Source organism: Rhinolophus ferrumequinum, chromosome 9 (genome assembly GCF_004115265.2).
Source record: "Rhinolophus ferrumequinum isolate MPI-CBG mRhiFer1 chromosome 9, mRhiFer1_v1.p, whole genome shotgun sequence".
Lineage (NCBI taxonomy): Eukaryota > Metazoa > Chordata > Mammalia > Chiroptera > Rhinolophidae > Rhinolophus > Rhinolophus ferrumequinum.
The window spans coordinates 15699616-15726030 of NC_046292.1; the positions used below are offsets into that span (position 1 = coordinate 15699616).

At 39.0% G+C, this 26415-nt stretch overlaps 1 protein-coding gene across 4 annotated transcripts in view; it reads left to right on the forward strand.

The window, feature by feature from the left end:
* Positions 1-26415, forward strand: part of KDM1A (lysine demethylase 1A) — a 54230-nt gene that overhangs the window by 24013 nt on the left and 3802 nt on the right. For 2 of the 4 annotated variants that reach the window (XM_033115976.1, XM_033115979.1), the window contains 15 exons: positions 611-744; positions 3543-3621; positions 4265-4357; positions 5290-5396; positions 6978-7059; positions 7737-7831; positions 14499-14510; positions 16929-17071; positions 17427-17517; positions 18712-18846; positions 19513-19586; positions 20799-20910; positions 24029-24161; positions 25694-25881; positions 26280-26394. In XM_033115976.1, coding sequence (XP_032971867.1) covers positions 611-744; positions 3543-3621; positions 4265-4357; positions 5290-5396; positions 6978-7059; positions 7737-7831; positions 14499-14510; positions 16929-17071; positions 17427-17517; positions 18712-18846; positions 19513-19586; positions 20799-20910; positions 24029-24161; positions 25694-25881; positions 26280-26394 — 1593 coding nt within the window. The remainder of the gene's footprint in view (positions 1-610; positions 745-3542; positions 3622-4264; positions 4358-5289; positions 5397-6977; positions 7060-7736; positions 7832-14498; positions 14511-16928; positions 17072-17426; positions 17518-18711; positions 18847-19512; positions 19587-20798; positions 20911-24028; positions 24162-25693; positions 25882-26279; positions 26395-26415) is intronic. The other 2 variants (XM_033115977.1, XM_033115980.1) reach the window with 1 other exon arrangement.

A 26415-nucleotide genomic window follows, 5' to 3' on the forward strand; every position in this document is an offset into this window, starting at 1 on the left:
ATAAAATTCCTTGCCTTTCCTCTGTCTCTTAATTTAGTCTGCTTGATTTCTTTCACTTTTTGCCAGCATTGAGTTAGGAGCACTAATGATGATAGTTTTGGCAAGATTGTGTATTTCGTGCTTTTGGTTATTAAACCTTGGAGTCCTCTTCATGTTCCCTCCTGTAATCCTAAAATAGGGCATGTGATTGTGTTTTTCACTCCATAGCCTCTTTTGCTTTCCTGTTAGTGTATTTTTCTTTAGTTTTAACTTTTATTGTACACTATCATTGATACTGATTTTAATTAGAATATCCACCAAAATTATAAAGTTATTTTGTCAATGAAAAAAATACTCCAGTGCCTTATGTTTTATAAGGTATATTTGTTTCACTCAGTAAACTGTAGTTTTGGAATGTTAAGCTCAAGAGAGTGACTAAATTCTTAGAGTGTTTTAGCTTTGGGGCAAATTGAAAGATTTTTTTTTTTCCAAAGGAGGTGAGATCCGGCTGTGAATGAGGCAAAGCTTTACAGAGGTTCTTCAGGCCAAAGGGGAGTTTGAGGCATAATCCTTATCCCTAGTTTTGTATTCATGTGCACTTTTCCCAGAAGTCCTTTGCTTTCTTCGCTAGGTGTGGAGGGCGCAGCATTCCAGAGTAGACTTCCTCATGACCGGATGACTTCTCAAGAAGCAGCCTGTTTTCCAGATATCATCAGTGGGCCGCAGCAGACCCAGAAGGTTTTCCTATTTATTAGAAACCGCACAGTAAGTTTCCACGTTAGCTTTTTTCCACCTTGGTTATAAACAGTGCATATTACTTTTATAGAGAATATGGGGAAAGACAGAACCATTGTTAAAAATTAGTCGTTTTTTTTTTCCTTCAGGTACTTAAAAAAATGTATATGTAATTCTTGTTTTTACAAAATGGAGATCCTACTTGCTCTCATTCTTTGGATCCTTTTCATTCCTCAGAACCTCATGAACACAATAAGAATCTTTAAACATTTTTTTAAAATATACTTTTAAAATAATCGCTTTGTTTTTCCTTCCCAGGGTAAGAGAAACCCTTACTTTGTTCTATTCTTCTGCTTCACCCTCCTCCTCTGGCTAAATGATTGATTTTAATGCCTGCATAATATTTCATCTGACAGTTGAGTCATAATTTAACTGTTGGATATTTAAATGTTCATTTTTGCTTTATTATAATTAAGCTCTGAATAGCTTTTATATATTTTTTACTCTATCTCTGTTTATTTCCTTTTGATAGAGTTCTAGAAGGAAAACTTCTTTGTTAAAAAAACATGAACACTTTAAGTTTTGATACATGTTGCCAGATCGCTTCCCAGAGAGGCTGAACAAGGTGACACCCCCATTGCTCTGCCCCTGTTTTTGCTATTAAAACGATGATAATCTGTGTTGCTATAACAGACCAAAACCATTTCATGTATTTTCCATTTCTTTGATTATTTAGATGGACTGCTTTTTCACATTTTTTAGTTATTTGTATTTCTTCTGTGAATTTTTCTTTCATGTCCTTCATCAGAAATTCTTTTGCTATAAAGAGAGGAGGGCAAGGTACTATTCAGAACATATTCATTGTACTCTAGGGTGATACAAAGAAAATTTATGTTGTAATTTTAGCTATTTTGAATATAGCTCAGAGGTGTTGTTTTAGCATGTCTGCTTTTTAGCTACCCCTAACTTTATTTTGGCTGTTAGATTGTAAAACCCTTGCTAAATTTGGAGTGTTAAATGTCGTTTAGCTGGAGTGATTGGTAGGTCGTACTGGGTTTTTGTGGTACAGAATAAAGTTTCTTTTTTGTGAAGGAAAAAACTGGTTGATTTTTTTTTTTAAGTGAATGAAAAATGCTTAATGTGTATTTCTGGGGCTGATTTGTCCTGTAATTGAATCAGCATATATGTGTAGCATATCAACATTTGATCTAAGTGGATTTTTTTAGACAAAATTGTCATTTTTTTTGTTTCATCTGAGGGGAGTTTTCACTTTTTTACTTGAATTTCCTTGGTGGATTTACAGTGATCTCTGTTTTCTCTGATTCATTTCTTGTGACCAGAAGTCCAGATTTGGGGAGGGACTGGCCCAGGGTAGAGTTGTGGTCTCTGGCTGTAAAGCAGAACATAAATCATTCTCTCCTGTAAGAGTTCTATCAGTTCTGTTGTCTTAAGCTAAGTCTTTTGCTCCCAGATTTTGAAACTGCAATTTTAGAATTATTGAAGTAGAACCTATAACCGAGCTTTATTGTATAGTCTCGAAGGAGAAAGAAGGCTTATGTTGAGGGGTAAGGAGCATTGTGGGCCCAGTGTGTGCTTGCTTGAGGAATTCCATTTTCCCTTGACAATTGCCATAGAGTAAAGTGAGATGCATATGGATTTGGTTATAGCTCTTAATTCGGTTATTGACACATGCCCAAATGCATTCTTCATTGAAACTTGTCTGTGGAGCAGCAGTCTTTATTAAGTTTTAGCTAAGACTTCAAATATGGTGGTGTGTACGTAGTTGGTGTTGCATTTTGCAGATCTATGTTCAATTTGCAGAGAATTCATGTTAGAGCCCATTGATTGTACCATAATTTTTTCATTCCTCATCTTAACTGCTTGTTCATCATTATTTGAAATAACTGACCACTCCTTTTTTCTTAAACACACTAATCCCTCAGCTTAACATAGTATTTTAGTTTTTCTCCTGCTTCCCTGGCTATTGTCTTTTCTGACCGCTTTGTAGGCTTATCCTCATAGGCCATTATATGAACTGGTTGGAGTTCCATAAGGCTCTGGTCCTCTCCTCTCTCCTGTGTTTGCCCCCAGGGACCCTCTTCTACACATTTGGTTCTAGACCTTAACTTTCCTGTGAGCCCCAGGTATATATCTAGATGCCAATCTTGGTTATTTTAAAACTAAACTAACACATTATTTCTTTCAGTGATCCTCATTCCCTGAATGGCATACCAACTCATTTAGTTTTGCAAGCCAAAAACTGAGGAGTGATGCTTGGCACCTCTTCCCCCCACCTTTGTATGTCTATTATAATTGATCATTTGATTTTGTGGATTTTATCTACTCAGTATCTTTGGAGTCATGCAACCCAGGTTTAAATCCTAGTTACTCCTTACCAGCTATACGATCTTGGCAAGTTACTAGGTGTTTTTCTTTTGTTAGGTTAAGTATCTCCCAGCTTCTAATTAACTCTTTTTTTCTACCTCCCCCCCTCCCCCCGCCCGTCTTCCGCCCTCCCTCCCCCCCCCACTCCGGTTCAAGCCGTTGTTTCTCAGTCTGTTTGTGTAGGACACAGCTCCCTGGCCCATGCTGGTATTATGAGCCTTGCGCTCCCCTGGCTGAGGCGGTCGGTCGCAGGTCGCCAGCTCTCACCAGCTGCTGGCCTCTCACGACATGGTTTTGTGTTTCGTCAGTTTCTTTGTCAGGAATATAACCCTCATTGTTTCAATGAAAACAAAGCCCATAGATGGGGCCTTAAAGTTAAAAAGATATTTTTAAATGGTCTATGTTTAATTATATGTAATGCAGTTTGTATTGTTTAAATGCAGTTGCAGTTGTGGTTGGATAATCCAAAGATTCAGCTGACATTTGAGGCTACTCTCCAACAATTAGAAGCACCTTACAACAGTAAGTAACGTGTACAGGAGGGCTGGTTTTGGACTGGATTGTGAAAATTGTTATTTCTTTCCAGGAGGCTTATGGTTCCTCGATAATGAATTTTTTCATTAATTTTTTCATCTTACTTCACCTTGTGCTGTGCAAAAATGGGCCTTGTATTTAGACAAGCTGTTTTGTATGTTTGTAATTGTTTTCCTGGTTTTTAAATTGCATTGATAGATGAATGAGTTCAAGAGATTGCTAATAATTCCCCCAGACCTATATATAGTCCAACTTTAATCCATGGAGTATTTGTTGGTGTTCAGTTGACTGATTATCGGGCTTTCTTATTTCCCATTTGCCACCAACAAAATCTTGTAAAGTTTTTGCCAAAGTAAATGAGCATAATACTTCATTAAAAAGGGTTGGTTTTATCTTTTACTTCATCTATAGTGGAATACCATTTTTAAAAATTCCTAATGATGTTATATGCATTTTGTCGTACCTCACAGAGTAAGGTTCTCAGAGTCATTTTTCTAAAGCAGTCACATGACCTGAAGCTTATGGAAAAGATGTATAGAATGACTTCATGATGAATAACTAGAAAGTTAAAGAGTTCTTTGTTTAAACTGCTGAAAATAGAAACATGTTTTTCAATTCATTTATTCTGTAGGTGACACTGTGCTTGTCCACCGAGTTCACAGTTATTTAGAGCGTCATGGTCTCATCAACTTCGGCATCTATAAGAGGATAAAACCCCTCCCAAGTAAGGACCTGGCCAATGCATTTCATGATTTTAAGTTACAGTTAGTTCTAGGACTCTTATCTATTTCCAGGAAACTTTTAGCATTTTATTTTGATTTCTAAATCTATATTTGAAGTCAAAATATTCCAGAGTTTATTTTATAAGTCAAAATTAAGATCTCTTCAGTAGTATTTTGTGCATTTTCTACCATTTCTGGTTTGATAGGTACTTAGTAAAAGGTAGTGGATTTCCAATTTAAGAAGAATCAATTAAAAATACTAAATTTGTTAAAAATGGAAGAAGTAAATTATGAAAGCAGGAGATTTTAAGGTTTTCTGTCACTGACCAGGTCTTTATATTGCTAAAGGTTGCATTTTTATTTTTATTGCTAAAGGTTGCATTTTTATTTTAAAAATACTATTTACTCTTTTTCGTGGTATCCGGATAATCCAGGAGAAAGGGATATTTTAGATTTAATACATTTATTTGTTATTTAAAAAATACATTTATTTTTGGTACTTTAATCTTCAAAAAGAGAAGATTAAATGTAGAAGTAGAAGTAGAGCTTAAAGAAAATAGCTTTAAGAATAAATCAGTTGGCTGCTCAAATTGTCCTAGTATAATTGTGAGGTAAACGAAGCAGATTATTCATAGTAAGTTAACCAAAGGCCACAGATACTGGAGCACGTGATTGAGAAAATGAGAAAGTAAATCCTAAGATAAAGGATTTCATTTATATATTTTCAACATTGAATTAAAGTTTATAAATTTCATATATTTGCCAATTTGTATTCAGATAGTTTCCATATTTTGAAAATAACTGTCTGAATTGTTTACTTTTTAAGATATTATGGCATGTTAAGAACCTAGAAGTTTTGATGATAAAATACCGTAAATGCAAACTCAAACCTACAACAAAAAATTACTTTTCTTTTTTTTTTTTTTCCTTTTAGCTAAAAAGACAGGAAAGGTAATTATTATAGGCTCTGGGGTCTCAGGCTTGGCAGCAGCTCGTCAATTACAAAGTTTCGGAATGGATGTCACACTTCTGGAAGCCAGGGTAAGAGTTTTATTTTGGGTTTTAGAAGCCTGACCTAATGGAAATATGACAAGGAAATTATCTGTTGCAAATTAAGGAATCATATAACTTGAGCTAAACCAAATTGATATGTATTAATAATCAAAAGTATTTTGGATAGTGTTATTTATATTGGATTTTTCACAGTAAAGCTTTGAAAAGTGCTCTGTGAGTAGTAGTTAGAGTTTGTAAATGATCCTTCTGTCCTTTTGATGGATATTTGCTGGTCATTATTTGGGGGGGCTTTCATTTACATATCCTTTGCAGGAGGCAGTTGTTTTCAGTGGTAGAACAAAGTAAATTGTATTCCCTGTTTGATAGTCAAGGAAAAGGACTTGCTTCTCAGGCAGCAGCCGTCTTTCAAGGCCTGAGGAAGCCAAGATATTGATTGGTTCACTTCTGAGAAGTGGAAACTAAAGGAGGAGAGGGGTGATGGCACGGAGTGAGAAAAAGAGCATCCTGTTAGGATGCTACTGTTCAAATTATTTTCATGAGTAAACTTTGAGATTTAATTATCTTTTGGTGGCTTGACGGCCTCCCTAGACTCCCATCATTTAAAAAAACACTTCTCAGGGTAACCTAAACAATCTAAAGTTTTATAAAAGCTTTCAAAATGTTATGTGCAGTGCAATCCAAATTGCTTTTTATAAATTGCTAATATTTCAAAATAGTCTTGTCAGATTGACTATGGGGAAATCAAAAGTCAACAATTCCTGATACATTCTTACTAAAAATAGTATTTTATTAATTAATTCAGAAAACACTTGTGTGTTCTCTGTATCCTGTGTACTAAGAATACAGTAAGGAATAATGGGATCATTTATGATCCCTATCCATGTGGAATCTTAATCTAGTGTGTAGGTTTTGTTTTGTTTTGCTTTTCTATTTGTTTGGAGTTTACAGAGTATGCCCATATAATTTATCCATAATTGAAATATCACTATAGCTCAGTAATGTTTCCCCATGCTTGCAAATCGCTAGTCAGCAGAGATAAAATAAACCTTGGCCTATTTTCGGAATGAGACGTATTGTCAACAGTTCATGCTTAGTAGACACTCTGCCCCTGGGCATGGGTTTTCACTAGAGAACCCTTTGTCAGAGAAATCATCCATCAAATCATTCACAGCTGACTTTGGGGACTGGAGGGCAAGAGTCGGAACTCGGTGATAGAAAGATGGCATTTAGTGTTGGAATTTGTGAACAGGTATTTTCTATGTAGGTGACCCTTGCTCAGCCTGTATGTTAGATTGGTATCATAGACAGCTGGACAGAGAGATAACAGTACCTGTGACTACATATGTCTCGAGTATCAAATTGTTTCCTACCTCACATCATAATTTTATCCCTCTTATGTCAGTATTACCTACCACTCCCTCAAATAGTCTTCCACTTACACTTCATTTACTCTTTGTGCCCACAATACTGTTCATTGCACTCCAGGTAACCTCTAAACCACACCTTTTTTTAAATTATAAAAAGACAGAGGCCTGGGATGGTACCATGCCAGGTTCTTATGGTTAAAATAGAATTGATGATTTTAGCCATTTAATTTCTGAAAAACAGGATCGTGTAGGTGGACGAGTTGCCACATTTCGCAAAGGAAACTATGTAGCTGATCTTGGAGCCATGGTAGTGACAGGTCTTGGTGAGTGGTTTTGTGCTGTATACATGGTCTGAGACTCATAAGATTGTTTAAGCTTGTGTTGTAAATATATTGGTTTAGAACACTATTCTTAGTGAGAGGTAAATTGACAAATAGTCTTTCTGAAAGGATATATCAATATGTGCAAAATCTAAATTGTACATGTACTGGGACCTAGCAGATCCAGTTCTAGGAAATTATCCTAAGAAGTAGACAAGTGGACCACGTTGTGTTTGGAGCATTTGGAATGTGGCATAGCAGAACATGAGAAATTGCAGATTAGAAGGTTAAATTGTTACACAATGAGAACTACACAGCCACTAAAAATTATGTAGCTCCATATCAACACGAAATAATGTCCACAATTTACTGCTAAGTTGAAGATTACAAAACAGTACATGTGTTATGATCCTTTTGTGTGTATCTAATCTTATGCATGGAGAATCTAGAAGGATCTGTAGTAAAATGTTAACTAACTTTGTGGGATTATAGGTAATTTTTTGCTTTCTTCTTTATGCTTATCTTATGCATTTGTTTTACTGCGGGCATTTTTAAAATATATAATACACATACCCTAAGCTTAGAGTATTTTAAATTTTGAGTAAAAGTATTTTTTTGCTTTGAAGCTTTTGTTCTCTTTTCATAGGTATGTTGAATTTAATCGTTTGAGTTTTTTCTAGGAGGAAATCCCATGGCCGTGGTCAGCAAACAAGTAAATATGGAACTGGCCAAGATCAAGCAAAAATGCCCACTTTATGAAGCCAATGGACAAGCTGTAAGTTGAGGACAAACAGAACTTTCCAAAACTTCTTAGGTTCAGTTGAAAACGATATTTGGGGAAATGTGTGGATGAATATATACATATGAACTGAGGGCAGAAATGATGTCACATTATTCTGATTGTTCCTTAACTCTGAGCTGTATAGGAAGGGGTCATTATTGTATATATGCACATTTATATGCCTGGTTAAGCACTTACCTTTAGACATTTAATGAAGCCTAGCTACACAGTTAATCTTTTTATTTAGCTGTGGCCACCTACTCTAAGAGACCTGTGTAATTGACACCTGATTCTTCATTTCTTTGTATTGTGCCTCCCATCGTGTGCTTTAGCTCCGTGTGCTCTGTATGACTTCAGTTTTGTGTTTGTAGGCTCACGTTTTTCATGGGCTAATAGCCAAATGGTGGTGCTTAGCCAGATGCTTATGGTGGTGTTTGTTGACCCAGAGGCATAGGAGCTTCCATACTTAATATGGCAGTAGCATGGCGGTGATGTTCGGGATGGGAGCGTGAGGGTCGTTTAACAACTGAACCCTGTTTCCCCAGAAAACAGGCCGAGCCGGACAGTCAGCTCTGCCGCGTCTTTTGGGGCGAAAATGAATATAAGATCTGGTATTATATTATATTACATTATATTATATATTATATTAACCCGGTCTTACAGTAAAATAAGACCGGTCTTACTAATTTTGCTCCAAAAGATGCATTAGAGCTGATTGTCCGACTAGGTCTTATTTTCGGGGAAATACAGTGTGATAGGCTTAGACTGTGTAAGTCAGTCCTAATTTTTAGGCGTGAGTGAAATTCAAAAGTTTGTATTCAGAAGTTTTACCAACTCCCCTATCAAGAATGAGGGAGTCTACCACTCTCAGGATAAAAGCACATTATCATCTTCATATTTTGAGGAAGGGAAGATTTGCTATGTATATGGCAGTTTAACTATTGTTCCTAAAAGCAGTGAGATCCCAACTCTTGCATTTTGTGTGATAGGTCCCATGGGACATCCTCACCTATTGCTGTATATCTTTAAGCTTTATGGGGTTCATCTAAGAGAAGGGAGGACTTTGAGGGAATGTCTTGGTTCCCATCTCCACCATTCTGGATCCAAATTTCCTGCCAGGGCTTTTGGGGGAAGCTTTATGACAGAATGAACAAAATAGAATGAGAGAGAAAAAGGATGAAGTGGAGGATAATTCAGCAATTCAGTAAACTTTTACTATGCAAAGACCTGTAAAGGATACAGAGGTAAATAAGATATTCCCTGCCATGTAGGGTGCCACAGTGTAGTGGGACTGGTACACAAATAATTATTTTTTTCCAACTTTTTATTATGGACACTTTCAAACATGTACAAAAGTAGGAAGAAAACTATAATGAGCTCCCATTTTTTCATTCTGATCTTATTTCATCTCTCCAGCCCCCTTTTTTTGGTCTGGAGTATTTTAAAGCAAATCACAAGTCGGTCAACAAGTATTTATTGAACATTTGCCAAAATCTGGGCCCTATTCTAAGCACTGAATCTGTACTCTATGCCCTCAAGGGGTTCAGCCCCTTGACTCCAGATGTCTTATGAACCCAAGAGCATCAGGAATAATAGATGTCATTAAAATCTGTTTTTTCCCCCTAAACATATTGCTCATGCATATTCCAGTAACACAGTCAAGGCAGATTTGCCAAGGGTTAGCTAGAAGGATAAATTGCTATGTACTGAAGAGCCAAGGGAGAGGGAAAGAGTCTCTGGAGGTGGGAGGGGCAAGAGTGGGGAGAGGTTGAGAGGGAAGGAGAGCATTTGTGAAGGTGGCGTAGGATTTGAGCATGTGGTTGTGGAGGGAAAGGTATTGGCATTGGAGGCAGAGGGAGATTTGAGTCTAAGAGGCCTCTGAAGGAGGAGGGGGTTAGACTGGTGAGGGTCCGATGAGATAAGCCCAAGTTTAGGGTGGAGAATGTTGCTTACTAGGCTGGTATGTCGGTAGGGACCTGAGAGGGTCTAGAGCAGGGGAAGTAACATGACCCGATAGGTGTTTTAGGGAGATAGACAGTAGTGTGGAGAAGTGGATTAAGGAAGCAAGGCCACTGAAGTGGATATTACATTAGTCCTCAAGAAGGACTAGAATCCAAACCAAAGATTATCATTGACTATTGAGACACTCACTGTCTTTTTCTTTAGACTTTCCTGAGTGCAGAACGCCTACTTTCATTTAGTCTTTCTAACAGTAAAAAAAAAAAATGTTTTTTTCTATAGAGATACCAGAGAAATTATCTACTTTCTTGGTATTTGATAAACTTGAACACATTAAAAAAAAAAGTTTGTTTCTAAAGAGTTTACTGGTATTCCTCTCAAGAGTGGGCTGTGACCAGCTACCAATCCATGCACTGTTGGTTTCCAGGATGGGGTGAGAGAATAGCCGGCCCCAGAATGTAAATAAACCATCATTAGCCACAGTTGGTTCAGATGATGACTTTTTTCCTACAGCAAAACTTTCTCCTGAAGGAAGTGGTGTGTTGTTTAGGTTCTGGCATAAGCCTTATCTCACCAGGATCAGTCTTTTGAGTAGCACTGTGGTAAATAGCTATTAAACTGGTAGATGGTTTTCCGCATTTTGTATGCAGAGCTATTTTTGCAAGTGATCTTTGTAGTTGTTCAACTCTGATCTTTATAAAGGATTTAATAGTAAGGATTCTGTAAGCGTTTTCAAATTTGGGGAAAAAAGTCCTTTGCAGCCTCGAGTTCCACTTGGCTTAAGTTAGTTATACCTAAGAAGGTGTGTTAATGTTTCTGTATCTGGCTGTTCCCAGTAGTCTAGCTCCGAGTAGGAATGGACACCTGTGGACCAGACAACTGGCTTATAGAACAAATACTAAGACCTTATATAGCGCCATTAATTTATAATTACAAGTATGTTTCGTGGCTTTAGAAATCTGAGTATTTGAGTTGCTTTGTTCTCCCATTTTGCCAGGGAAGAATCTAAAGCTCAGACATGCATTTGCCTAAGGTCTTTATAGTCAGTCAGTTTTAGAGCCAGGGTGCATTGCTTGGGGATCCAGGTTAAATTCTCATACTTGTTCTGCTATGCCTGGCTGATATTTCAGGGGAGGTTGGGGGCTTGAGTAAGTGTGCAGCTCCGATGGTCTGTGTGACTGCATTAACTGGGTCTCCTTCTCAGAGAGCTTGCTTTTAATAGCTACTCTAAGAAGGCCCACCTAGAGTGGACATTTACCCAGCCATTGATTTTTCTTCAGTACACTGTCAAAAACGTGGGGTCGTGTTCCTGTAGTCTTTGTGGACAGCCTCAGTGAAAAAGAGGGTGATTTGATGGTTCTGTTGTTAATATATAGAAATTAATTCTCATGCTGTACAAGGCCAGTGGTTAGCTCAGTTGTAAATAATCACTTGCAATATTGCCTTAAGGACATGTATCACCATACTCAGCCATTTTGCTGCTATAGGAGAAAAACTACATAGCAAATGGTTTTTGTTTTGTCATCTTGTTGTTTTATCACAATCACAAGAATCCCTGAAAGAATTTACTTCTCTGTTCTCTGGTCCTGCATTGACAGCTAGAATGTTGAGCTTCTGTTTGTTTTTGATAGGGGAAGCTTATTTTGTGCCTCGGGGTGAGGACTGCGTTTCCCAAAAATACGACCTAACCAGAAAATAAGCCCAGCATGATTTTTCAGGGTGATGTCCCCTGAACATAAGCCCCAATGCGTCTTTTGGAGCAAACCTTAATATAAGACCCGGTCTTATTTTTGGGGAAACACGGTATAACAAGGGTTTCCCTATTTGGTTCTAAGATAAGATATCCCTATAAATAGAAGTGTTTTCTAGCTATGAAAACAATCCACTAATACAGCAGCTGCCCTCAGATTGACTCATGATAGTTATACTCTGAACTATAATCGGCTGTAAGTGGATGTGGAGAAGGTTGGGAAATAGGGTAATTCATATTTCAGGAACATTTTGGTAGTCACCAGTGAGGGGACTGAAAACATGGATTGTTGGGGGAGATGGGGTACATGACTGAATGTTTTTTGCATCTCTTGTACACCAGCTAGTAACTTGGGGTTTTAGATTCTGGTTTCATTTTGGCGTCTTTTGAGTCATGAAAAGATATCTTAAACAAATTCCTGCGATGTTGTAGCATTCTGCATTACAGGGTCTCTGGTCTCCTGTTGGGGGTGGGGCTGGAGGGAGAGAGGGTAGGAGGGAAGGTGGGGAGATAGAGAAAGAGAGTTGTTACCACCTGAGATCCAAAGACTCAGTAACTAAGAGAAACAGATTTGATTTCCTTGAATGACTTAGGAAGATAGGTGAAAGGTAGCAGGGGCCAGGTCTCTAACAAAGACCGTTAACTGGATGTGCTCAGTACCTATCAAAGCGTAGCCAGTTTTCATTTGTATTTATATAGAGCGATGCTCACGTTATTATACTTCTGACACAGGCCTATTGGCCTTTGCAGTTTTCATCTTCCTTTGTGGAAATATATTTGGTATCTTCAAGGCAGTCTTTCTAGACCCTTTAGAATCATGTCTTCTAGTCCCTGCTTTTTATAAATGTAAAAATCTCCTGCCTTCTTTTAATGTCCCTGAAGTTACAGAATAGTTATTTTCCCCTCAAATATAGTTGTAATACTGACTGTGCTTTTCCAAACTATTGATTTATTCATTTTAACAAAAATGTACTGAGCACCTCTGCTATATGCTACAGTTACTAGAGTGTACTCGTCAGACAGGCTGTGTGCCGTCTCCACACACCAGCCGGCTCACTGCTTTAGGGAAGCCAAGTGTTTACATTACCTAAAAAATTCCCTGAGTTTCAAGAGGGGGAGGAAGGCAAGTCTTTTTATAGAATCACATTGAATTTTATTTGGATTGAGAATATACTTGTTGTCCTTAGTCTCCTTATAGGAGTAACAGCTGTATCTCATTTCCCTTAGCTATTTGGGAATCTGATTAGAGACTTCAGATGTAAATTTCTTCTAGGTTTTACCAAAGGAGCTAATGTTAATCTTTTATCATAATTCTGGAAGTGCATGGGGGGATGGGAGAAATAGAGATTGACTGTGGCCTCGGTCACAGCTTTTCTCAGTGGTGATTCTTTCTGAGGATCTCTCCGGCTAAATGTCAGAACTGTACCCAGAACCTAGCTGCACTTGATTAACTCCATATTGCTTTGCTGCTAAAGAACTTAGGCAGACTGGAAGTGAAATGGATGTTTTTGAAGATTTAAAGAGCTTATAATGGTAGAATGCAACCAGAGGTAGAATGAAGGAGAGTTGTCCTTCCTTTGAGACGACTTCTTGCAGTATCAGGGACCCTGTCCAGGGAATTACTTGCTCCCCTAAATTTATTCTGCATAGGCTAGACCTAGTGTGCACAGGCTGCCACTGCCCCAGTCATGTTCAGGGATGCTGCAGATAATCTACAGGACCAAAACTCTCAGGATTAGACCCATTTAGAGTAGTGAGACTCACGAGTTTTTTGTGTGTTGAAGGAACTGTTTATCTGGATTCTTTCATAGGGAAATAAATGACTTCAGAAAGTCATAATCAGAATGTTTCCAGTGATATTCTTTTTTTTACATTCTTTACTAGAAAACTGTATTAAAGCTTCCTAGTAAAACTAGAAAAAACTGCTGCATTTGCTGTTACACATTCTTGCAGGGCTGTAATACAGAAATCCAGCTGCTGTCTGACATGGTGCTTAACACTTGGTAATCGTTGGCTGAGTTCCTCTCAGGATACAGTTTAAGAACCTAGAATAGGATGGTCAGGTAAAACTATTACAAAACTTTTGCAGCTTATGTTTAGAGATTGCCAATATTTCAACTCCTTTCCATAACTAACAGTCCAAGGGTTCTCCCCAAAGGGAAAGAAATGACCTGGAACAGGTATTTCGGGGGTGCTTAAAGGTCGTCATTTGCTCAAGTTCTTTACATTGGCTGGGTGTGTCGAATAGAATATATCTAACTAGCTTAATTTTAGAAATGTATTCAAAATTTAAATGTATCAAAAACACATTTCGGTTGTTGCCCTGTCAATATTGATTAATGGACAAGTATTTTATTTACTATTTTCCAAATAGTCCTTTAATTTCAAAGTGCAATTTTAGAGTTGATGGGGGAAAATTCAGGTTTCAAAGCGATCCTCAGTCTCACTGACAACATTCCCATAATTGTTTCGGCAGAAAATGGGTGGGACTTGACTGCTGACTGTTTCTTATAGTTTCCTAAGTGGAGCCTCGAGTTAGAGTGGTTGGTGTACCGGAGATGCAGTCATCGAAATGTCAGTCAGACATGCAGTACTCTTTCGCCTTGGTTTCCGTTTGTTATTCCTGTTACTGTTCTGTGTTTTTCCTTTTCTCTTTTATCAAATTTTGCTTTATTCCTCACTGCTTTCAACACCATCTCCCGTTACCCCCACCCCTCCCCACCACACTGCCTTTGTTTTTGCCCATTTCTATGCCTTGCCTTTCCCATTTTGGTCTCTGTATAGTCTGTTCCTTATTTCTCTGGTGGTTGCAGCTTCTGAGCTAATTGACTGCTTCTATCATGCTGTGTGTTTAAAGCCTTGATTTTACTGCTGTCGCACAAAACTAAACCTGACGTGGCTGTTGGGCTGTTATTTACAGTTTATTTTTCTCTCTGCTGCACTGGTTAAAAGGACACTGTCAAGGTATTTTTTTCATAACTTTTCAAATCATTTTCCTCACTGTCTACAATAACCCATTAAAAGCTTGAAACGTGAATCTTTCCCTTCCAGAGGTCCTCTCCATCATACATTCACACTGGTTTGTTGTAGAGTTGCACCTATGTGTTGGGCTGGTGCCATTTGAGTTTTTGTCACTGAAAGCGCATGTAAAAAGTCAGGTTTTTTGTGGGGGGTGTGGGTGGGCTAAAGGGGAAAGCGTAATGAATCAAGTGGGCTGCTCAGCAAACAGAAGGAAGAAACAAAAGGTCAAATTTGGTCCCTTTAACCTTGACAGTGTCCCTTTAAATATTTCCCCACCACACACCCTGGACCCCAGTTACTGAGCCTGAGTGCTGCGTACTTTTCAGTATGAACTTCCCTATGTGACTGTCACCCTAGCTGCAAAGATTAAAGCTTGTCTGAAGCAAGTCATCCAGTTGACACTGGAGGAGCTTTAATCTGTACCATTTGCACACTTGCGTATTGGCACTTTCTGCCCTATTGTAGAGGCACGTGATCTGGTCCCTCTTGCTGCTACAGCATCCCCTTGAGAGGCATTTTAGAAGCCACCTTTTTGTACTCCAAGAAAAGCACTCATGCACGTTGTATCTATGATCCGTTAAGGTCTCATAACTAGATTCCATGTTGAAAACGTAATTGTTTCCTTTTTAAAAGGAGCACCAAATTTAGAGTTTCTAGAACCATCTTTTGTAGCATTATTACAGAAATCACACCGAGTAAAATTTCAGCATTGCTTTGAGCTGCTCTGTATATGACCATCACATCAGTGAGGAAAAGTAACTGATGAGAAAGTAAATGAAAATTTGTGACAAGTGGGTCTCTTCCTTCAGCTCTGATAGCTGTGTAATCAGAAGAAGTAGGGATGTCACCAGGAGCCCCTTTCTTTGGCCATGGAGTTGAATGGGACATCAGATGTGTTTGATCCATCGAGGCCTAGGTATCTCCCTGATATATAAATGGCACCAAGCATCCAAAGCCTGATTCTCTGCCTTGGTTCTCAACATAAACCAGAAGATTCTCAGGGATTTATAGCTCTTCGAATAAGGAGGAGATTCTAATTCATAAAGATTTCCTGATCTCTCCCGTGTGTGGCTTTTAGAACTTGATGCTTTAAAATATGATTTTGATTGAATCAGTTCTGGTGTCTTGTCATTTACAATTCCAAAGTAGAGTTGCTGTCCTTCGCCTTTCTTTTTTTGATGCGGATTATACTTCTGGCCATAATCTTTTTGCCACACCATGACTCATCCTAGAGTTACTTTGTGACTCATCAGTGAAGGGGCCGAGGGCTTTGCCGTCGTCCATTTAATTGGGAAAGGCAAAAACTCAGGAGTTTCAGAGGAGAGGTCGAGTCTTACTGTGATCTTGTCCACGATCGGTTACCTCAGAGTGTAAACGATCACTTCCCCTCGGCCTTAGTGTTTATTAGAACTTAACATTAATGCTTTGTTTTCTTGTTACCAATTTTAGGTTGACTGTAAGGCGAAATTCCACATTTTGAATTTCATTTCCCAGTGATACCCAGCTTAGGCAAGAGATGCTTGCAGTAGACTAGCTTTTTCCTTCTCTCAAAGCTGTCATGAGTTCAGCAATAGAATTGCAGATACAGTTTACTTGGGGGCTGGATAAAGCAGTAGCGGGGGGATTTGTGTCAGCTGACTGATGGTGTAAGTAGACAGGCACGGCAGGGATTAGGAGCACGGTCTTGCAGCTTGCTGTTCTGCTCTGCAGTCGCTTCTCTGTCTCCAGCAGAGTGAGCCAGACCTACTACCTCAGTCACTCACAGTCTAAGATTTGTACATTCAATTTGGAACTTATTTGGTGCCATAAAACACTATTACTCTGCAAAGGATTAGGTGCTGTCGTGTTCTTATTAATAGGCATGGATTTCACTTCTCTCTTTCCTACTCCCACCTAAATTCTGTCATCTCTGAGGGGAGGCAGATACCTTGGGCTTATTTGTCCATCCTTCCCTTATTCTGGAAGGTCCTCAGGTGTGTTGACATAGCTTTTGTTCTCTGGGACTTTTCCAGCACATTGTTTGCATGGCAGCCCAGTGCATGGCAGCCCCAGGACGCCACACCTCGTGCTCCACGGAACCTCAGTCAGCACCAGTGTGAATCCTGTGACTGTCAGTAGACGGGGAGTCACAGCTCTGAGGGCAAAATCAGAAGTATAGGGAAATCTCAGTGCCAAACACATTTCATGTCTCATTTGATGGAATTGACCACTTCATAGAAAAGAAAGTTTGAATCATTGTCTTCAAAGATTTCCCCTTTGAGATGCATATTTTGACCTTTTAAACTGTAGAGCGTTTGTGTTTTCCTGGATGGTTATGTTTAGTCTTATAAGGACCAACTCTGCTATACTTCGGATTTTCAGGTTCCTAAAGAGAAAGATGAGATGGTAGAGCAAGAGTTTAACCGGCTGCTGGAAGCTACGTCCTACCTTAGCCATCAGCTCGACTTCAACGTCCTCAATAATAAGCCCGTGTCCCTTGGCCAGGCCTTGGAGGTTGTCATTCAGTAAGTACTCAGCGCTGCTTGTCGTCTCGTGGGTTCCATTCAGAGGTGTGCTGGTTATGTTTTCAGTGTTTCAGCAAGCCTTATTTGAGCTAATTTTCACTTATTTGTAAGTGAAATAGTTAAGTCAAAGGTAAAACCCTTGAAAATAATTACGTGATACTTACGGACCCTCTCAGTTCTAAAATCCATGGGTTTTTGGGTACTAAACTGGATTTAACACAGCCTAGAAAACTTTTTTGTTCCAAAGTATTAGAAATTTCAGTGAGCCTCGATACCCTGGAATGTTTTTGCTGGACACCTATCTTGTGCCACCCAGCTGGCTGTGTGACCAGGGCATATGTATTGTGTCTCTTAGGTTACAAGAAAAACACGTCAAAGATGAGCAGATTGAACATTGGAAGAAAATAGTGAAAACTCAGGAGGAACTGAAAGAACTTCTCAATAAGGTGAAATTCTGTGTTTATTTTCTCATTGCTGATGATACATCAGTGGGGGGGGGGGTAGAATCTTTAATTTAGAAATTTTAAAAGCACCGGGACTCATTATTCTTAAGAAAACAATGACTAGCAAAACGCACTGTTTTATCTATTAGTCTTCAGTATGTCATTATTGGTAACTTGTTGCCAGGGGAAATATTAATAGATCTTCCCTGTGTTGGGTACCCTTTGGCTGTTGCACAGCTGGCCCTGTGCCCTCTGCTGAATTCTAGAAGCATAAGAGGGAAATCAGCTGTCCTGGGGTCAAGTTCCCACTGATAAAGACAGTCAGCAGCCAGGACCATAATTCATTGCTATGATTATTCCACCTATGCTAATAAGGGGACATTCCCCAAAGGAATATCTATTGAGGGCTCTTTACTATACCACTCTTCAGAGCCCTGGCTCCAGACTGGGAAACCATTATTTCTCCTCATCCTGCCAGCTGCAAACATAACTCCAGTGTAGGGAGAATACACAAAGTGGGGCAGCTCCTGGGGGAATCCTAATAATGCAAAATCGGGGTGCATCTTGTGACTGGATTCTTGCCTCACTCTTACTGTGCCTCATTTCTTCATCCTATCAGATGAAGAGGTCTCTGGCATGCTTTCTTCATGGATTGTGGTACCAATAATATGAGGAGAGTGGCCAGAGAATGGCCAACTGGCAAGAGAGCTGTGGGCCCCCAGTCTCAAGTTTTAACTGTCACGTAGTCCTGTGTAGTACCACTAGAAACCTGACAGAGTTAACATTAAGAATGGTTCCATAAGGTGCTTTGTGTGCTGATTTCACCTTTTATCCATTTAAAAAAACAAATCATGATGAAATGTTTCCCAAAACAACAAGTTTAAGTTAAATTGATGGTAGTATTTCCTGGAAATTAAATTGTGTGTGTTTTAATTAATGAGAGACTCCTGGTCCTCCCATTTGTTTTGGAAGACAGAGCCAATCTTGTTTATCTGATACATACTCATACCTCTATGTTGAGCCATATAGGATGTTCCCGTTCTAAAATGTCATGATGTAGAAGAGGTACTTAAGAACTCAAAGGACCTTGTGTTGTAGCCCTGTTTTGGTATAATAGCAGTTTAGGGGAGGAGCCAAAGCACGTAATTTGGAGATGAATTGCCTCTGGAATGGTAAATTTGTATTTTTCCCTCTTAGATGGTAAATTTGAAGGAGAAAATTAAAGAACTCCATCAGCAATACAAAGAAGCATCTGAAGTCAAGCCACCCCGAGATATCACTGCTGAGTTCTTAGTGAAAAGTAAACACAGGGACTTGACTGCCCTGTGCAAGGTGTGGTATACTCACATGGCATCCTAAGAGGTAGCATAGATCTGAGAAACTAGAAGAGAGAGAGCCGCTAGCCAATCACAGGTGCCTGTAGTGGGGAAAAGAGGGTTTGATACACAGGAGCCATCGGGACTTCATGGGTTAGTTTTGAGATTGCTTTTTCCGCAGAATTCCTACCTTGTTTTCACAATCTCATCCTTTAGCTTCCTTACACCTCATTTTCGCCTTCTGTCATAGTTTATCCCTGACAGTTTAGAATAATGGTAGTGAACATGGACTCCAAAGTCATGGAATCAAACTGGTTGAAAACCATAACTGAGTGTTTCCTAGCCATGTGACCTTGGGCTCCTTAATCACTTTATCTGGTGTTAATATAATATACCTCACGTGTAGGGTCTACAGTGATTACCCCATGCTAGGGACCGGGAAATGCACAGGAAGTGGTAGTTGCTATTCTTTTTCATGCCCCCACCCCCAGTCTTAATTCCAGGCTTACATTGTAATTTCTCTCCAGTAACAGCCATCCCTGAGCCCTGACCCAGCCTAAGCTGAAACACTTGTAGATATGACCTGGACAGGGGTGTGTTCCAGGCCTTCCATTTGGCGGCATAAATAACTGGGTGGGTCTCTGACATATCCAGATCAACCCGGTTCTCTTAATTTTATCAGGAATATGATGAGTTAGCTGAAACACAAGGAAAGCTGGAAGAAAAACTTCAAGAATTAGAAGCCAATCCCCCAAGGTAAGAAAAACAGACAAATTTTCAGAAGAGTAGCTGTTACTGTTCTTTGTTAGATTTAGAGGGACAATTGTAAAGCACCATAGGCTTTTATTTGTGTTCAGTGAATGGATTTTAAATTGTTTAATGAATGAAAGATACCTATGCATGTGGACTGCAATTACCCTTGAGTCCATTCATGTGGATTTTTTTCATTAAATATATTGGAAAAATTTTTACAGATTTGTGATAGGTTGAAGAAACATGCAGATAACCATGTAGCTTAGAAATAACGAAAAAATTAAGAAAAAGATGTCATGACTGTATAAAAATATATGTATTTTCTCTTATAATTTTCTCTAGCTTTATTGTAAGAATAAAGTATGTAATACACATAACATACAAAATATGTGTTAATCGACTATTTATGGTATCAGTGAGGCTTCCGGTCAACAGGAGGCTATTAGTAGTTAAATTCTGGGGGAGTCAAAAGCTATACTGAGTATTTGCATGGGGATGGGGGTGGTCACCGCCCTTACCCCATGTTGTCAAACGTCAGCTGTGCTTGTCAGATTCCTAAATCTCCTGGTCTTATATTTCAATGTGCAAGAGTGTCCTAGATGCTTAAATATATTGTTTTTGAAAATAACCTTTCTCCATAAAATCCAACATGTGAGTAAAAATGTAGTAAATGAAAATTGTCTTCTCTAAATGGCATAGAAGGTGGTATTGCTTTAAATTTCCATAATTCTGGAGACCAGGGAAGTGTTACAGTTAATTTCCATTGGATTTTTAACAGTGAATATTTATATGCTGATACTGTGTTCCGTCTTGTATCTGGCCTCCACATGTATCTGTCTACTCTTTCTGTAGTCAGGATGCTACCCATTCTTGCTAAAATAAGTCCATGCTTTATTCAAAATGTAAAACAAACTTTTACAACGAATACGCTTTTATAATGCAACAGAACAGTATGAGGAAGTCTTCAACCCCCACCCCAAATGAGACCTGATTGTAATTTGCTTTATGTAGTAAGCTTGCCACTGCTCTAGGCACCAGGAATACAGGGGTTAATAAGACAACTACGGTTCTACTGTTTGACTTAGAATTTCTTCACATAAGACACAGTCCCAGGTTTAGGGTCCCACGCAGTTACTGCAACCATCCACACCAGCCCATTGAGAATAATAGTAAAGTCCTTTAAAAACCTTACGCTCTTTTGTTCTCATTTTGCAGTGATGTATATCTCTCGTCAAGAGACAGACAAATACTTGATTGGCATTTTGCAAATCTTGAATTTGCGAATGCAACACCTCTTTCCACGCTCTCCCTTAAACATTGGGATCAGGTAAAATTCCTTTATCATTTATTTGTTGCACGTGTTTTTGAGAGGGCTCTTAAGAGAAACTTAATTTGTATGTGTTTTTAAACAGCTTTATTAACAGAGATAATTTCCATATAATAAAACTCACCTATTTTAAGTGAACTGTTTGGTGTTGCCAACTTATATGGTCATAAACCAGTACCACAATCAAGATGGAGAACGTTTGCACCATCCTTAAAAGTTCCCTCTTGCCCCTTTGTAATCAGTCATTCCCCAGCTCTCCTGCCCCTGGCCCTAGGCAACCACTGGATTGCTTTCTGTCACTACAGTTTTGCTTTTTCTAGAATTACGTATCACTTGAACCATACGGTATACAATCATGCAATATAACCTTTTGTGTGTGACTTCTTTTTACATAGCAGAAGTTTTTGAGATTCATCATTGTGTTATATATATCAATAGTTTGTTCCTTTTTGTTTATGCCACAAATTGTCCATTCACTGGTACATTGATGGACATTTGGGTTGTTTCCATTTTTTGGCTATAAATGATGGAAGTTAGTATGAACATTCATATCTTGTCTCTTGGATAAATACCTAGGAGTGAACTTGCTGGGTCGTACGAGAAGAGTTTTATAAAGCTCTATAAGAAAATACTGAACTGTTTTCTAAATTGCATTCCCACCAGCAATGTATGCAAGTTCCAGTTGTTCCACATCTTCACTAATACTTGGTCCTGCCAGTTTTTTAAATTTTAGCCATTCTCATGGGTGTGTGGTAGTATTTTGTTGTGGTTTTAATTGGCATTTTCCTGATGACTGGTGGTGTGAAGCATCTTTTCATGTACTTACTGGCCATTCATATGTCAATTCTTTGATGAAAAGTTTATTCAGAACTTTTGCCCATTTAAAAAAATCTGGTTGTCCTCTTGTTGAATTGTGAGAGTTTATTATGTTCTTTAAATTCTGGATACAATTTCTCTGTCTAATTTTATGTTTTGCAAATGTTTTCTACCAGTCTACAGCTTGCCTTTTCATTTTCTATATGGTATCTTTCAAAGAGCAAAAGTTTTTAATTTAACGAAATCCTATTAACTCTTATAGGCTTTGTTCTTTTTATATCCTGAAAAATTTTTGCCTAACCCAAGGTTACAAAGATTTTCTCCTGTTTTCTTCCTGAAGTTTTGTGGACTTAGCTCTTACGTTAGGTCTATGATCCATTTTGAGTTAATTTTTGTGTATAGTGAGAGGTGAGAGTAGGGTTCATATTTTCCCATGTGGTTATCTAATGAATTATTCTGGCACCATCCCTTTTCTTCATTTATCTTGGCAGCTTTGTTGAAAATTAGTTGACCATGTGTGAGTCTCTTTATGGTTACTTTTTTTTGTCATTTATTTGTCTATCCATATTCCACTATCGCACTATTTTGATTACTGTTGCTTTATAGTATATCTTGAAATCAGGTAGTATAAGTTCTCCTACTTTGTTCTTTTTTTTTTTTCTTTTTTTTTTTAATGGGGAACAGTGTGTTTCTCCAGGGCCCATCAGCTCCAAGTCGTTGTCCTTCAATCCAGTTGTGGAGGGCGCAGCTCAGCTCCAAGTCCAGTCTCCGGTTTTACTCTTTAGTTGCAGGGGGCGCAGCCCACCATCCCATGCGGGAATTGAACCGTCGACCTTGTTGTTGAGAGCTCACGCTTTAACCAACTGAGCCATCCAGTCGCCCTACTTTGTGCTTTTTTGAAATTGTTTCGGCTATCTTTGGTCTTCTGTAGTTCCATAAAAAAATTTAGAAGCAATTTACCAATTTCTACAAAACAATACCTCGTTGATTTTTGATTGGGATTGCATCGAGTGTAGATCATTTTAGGGTGACTGTCATCTTCATGCGTCTTCTAAGCCGCAAACGTGACCTCTCCGTTTATTTAGGTTTTCTTTAATTTATCTCAGCAACTTATACTTCTCAGGGTACAGGTCTTACACATCCTTTGTTACATTATTCTTAAGTAGTTTCAGTGTGATTTACTCTTCAGCTGGTGAGAAGTCACAAGACTTCTTAGATATTGAATGGGTTAATCTCTAAATCTGAGCCTTTGGCCAGACTTAAGACTGTATAGAAATAAATACTGTATTTTCACTTCCATATTTTCATTTTAATTATACATCTTTCTAGTAAGATTTTGACTTCTTAATCTTTAGATTATACCTTAATGTTCTTTAATATTTGAATTACAGGGCGGATTGGACTTGTTAGTGATAAAAATCTTACAGAATTCCCAGTTGTTTTATGGGTTTTCATGTAAATATTAAATTAGACTCTTCCTAGTCACTGATTTATTGTTTGAAGTTTCAATATGTATCCATTTGTAATCATATTGCATTTTGAATGTGGGTGATTGGAGCTGATCCCTATGGGGAGCTGATGAGTCAGTCACTGAGGGGTGAGAGTTTTGTTTTCTGCCCAGTATTTATATCTAATTCCTAAGAATTGTGATATGTTTTCCCCAGGAATTTTGTGAAACTAGAAACTGACTAGCCTTCAAAAGTTCCTCTATATAAAAAATTTTTCAGTAAATTCAAAGAAATAACATTGGGGAATTCTTCCGGGTCAAATCTTGACGTTTTTTTCCTATATGGAATATCTTGGGCCTTCGTCTACTTTGACTTTAGTTTTGGAAGTCTTCCTCAACTTTAAAACCTATAAAGTTTAAGGAATAAAAACTGAATTTGCTCTTAAGTAAAAGAAAATGTAATGAGGATGGTGAATCTGATACCCTACCAACTCTGTAATGCATTCAAAAGCCAAACTTCTGTGATATCTAATCATTTGAATTTACTGAATCGGCAGCCATCCCTCTCTCACCCCTAGTCTGGGTTTGGTGATAAAAACTCTATCTAGGGAAAAAAGAAACTGCCCTAATCTCACTGCCCCGATAGCCATTGTGGATATTCTGGCTTTTTTTTTTTTCTTTTCCCTTCAGTTTCTTAGGGCATTTGTAGCTGAATATTAGTGATTATACTTCTGCCTTAGCATTTACAGTTTCTATAAGGTGGTGTTTTTAGTGTTATTTTATAGAACTCAGTATTACTAAGTGGCGTAAATTGATTAAGAAAATGTGAAAATATGTTTTTTCTCTCCTCTTCAGGATGACGACTTTGAGTTTACTGGCAGCCACCTGACAGTGAGGAACGGCTACTCGTGTGTACCTGTGGCTTTAGCAGAAGGCCTGGACATTAAATTGAACACAGCAGTTCGGCAGGTTCGCTACACGGCTTCAGGTACGTCACTACTTTACCAGTGAGATAAATCTCTTACTCTGAAATATATTACTGATCTTTTGTTGAATTTGACCTATAGAAAATATATGAGGTAACATTTCCTGATAGCATGTCTTATAGACTGTGACTCCTAAATTTTAAAAAAAGGTTTTTTTGTATTTATAAAAGAATTGGGCTTGTGGAGCCTTTGGAGGGTCTAATCCCATCATTGCATAAATCAGAAAATTAAGGCAAGTTTTAGTTTCCAATTTGTGCATGAATTAGTTTGGTATTATAATAACAGCCAGTGAGTTTGGATCTAATTTTGCTAAGCATATTCTTAAATACCAGGATTTGAGCCCCTGGGCTCCAGTGGGACCTACCCCTGTATTTCACCATCTGCATCTTGGTCTTTGGATCCATTCTGGCTTTTCTATTTGTGTGAGCTAACGACTCAGGCTACTTTCCAGTTCTGGGGGCAGTCCTGCTAGTAAGCTGACTGTAGACATGCAATTGCCCTGATTCCTGTGGCAGTGGGCTCAGAGCTCATTGCTGGTTACAGTACATTGAATGAGGGGTGCAGAGAGCCCATAGTCCCCCCACCTTTGGAATTAGCAGTCTTGGACGCCTCATGGTAACTAGCCACCCCTATCTGTGAGGCCCCTGCATCACACGTGGAGATTCGCCACCGGTTTTGCCCTCCGTGGCCCCCTTTTCTAGAGTTTCTGAGATCACCACCAATATTATTTTTTTATAACCACTGTAACAGTTTTCCATTTAGGAGGCAGTTTCTAGCTGATGGTGTTGAGAAGATCTGTAGCCTTGAAATAACAATTTGCAGGCAGGTGAGGAACAGTGAGAATAGCTTTTGTGTCATTTTCCCTAGTTCTTTGGCCACAGAAAATGGGCATGTCCTGAGTTCTCATATTATTTACATATACTTTTGAAATTATATAACAGGCATTTACTGAAGAAAAAGCTCAAGCACAAATGAAACATAACATACACTACTTTCAGTGCCTTTTCTGTGGTCCCCTTGAGCGTGTTCATGTTCTGGCAAACAGCATCCTTGTGTTCTCCAGAACAGTCTATATCACAGCCCGTTGGCCTGCATCACAGCCTCAGGTGTCCTTCTCCTCTCGGTCCTTAGTGCGCGAGCACCTCCCCACGGTGGAGACGGTATTTGTTCCCCTGGGACAAACTGTTTACTCTGATTTTGGTATAAATTTACTACACATTGGTAAATGATCAGGTCTTTTTATCAGTCCAGAAGATCAGCCATGTACCAAGCAGGCAGGGTAGTGCAGTGGTGAAAATCAAGACTCTGAAGTTGACTGTTAGGATTTGACTCCTGGCACTTAACACCTGTGTGGCCTTGACAAGTCACTTCACCTCTGCCTCAGTTTTCTTCTATGAAAATGAATAGACCGACTTCATAGATTTGCACAGAGAATGAGCTGGGACAGCATATGGGTTGTGCCATGCACAGTGTCCCCTACTCTTCACAGTACTGTCCTTGTCACCAGCTAGTCTTTTCCCTTGAACTCCTTTAGGATGTGAAGTGATAGCCGTGAACACCCGTTCCACGAGCCAGACCTTTATTTATAAATGTGATGCAGTTCTCTGTACCCTCCCCTTGGGGGTGTTAAAGCAGCAGCCACCCGCTGTTCAGTTTGTGCCGCCTCTTCCGGAGTGGAAAACATCCGCAGTCCAAAGGATGGGATTTGGCAACCTCAACAAGGTAACTGCCCTTGGCACCTCTGCGCCCACCACACAAATCCTTCTGACTGCCCTCCATTCGGGGAGCAAAGGGGTTTGCATTGTTATATATTTGCTCTGCTCTCAACTCGGATGTCAGGGTGAGACTTGTCCATTCATTCACTTCACTGCCTGGTGATATATAAAGTATCCCTGAGAACTTAGTTTTTGGGTCACTTCACAAACCCAAGCCTGTAGAAAGAGAACTCTGACTGTCATCCTAAGTAACATGTTTATAATAGGGACTTCTAGGCTTATACCGAGCGTAGAAGAAACTTGAATAAGGTCTGAGGAAGAAGTACTTCCTGTTGAGGCACAGCTATGCTTAAAGCCATGTTCTCTGAGCTGTCACCAGCTCATGTGCTCCTTTTTTTATAATAGGTGGTGCTGTGTTTTGACCGGGTGTTCTGGGATCCGAGTGTCAATTTGTTTGGGCACGTGGGCAGTACGACTGCCAGCAGGGGCGAGCTCTTCCTCTTCTGGAACCTGTATAAAGGTAACTGCTTTCTAGTTGTAA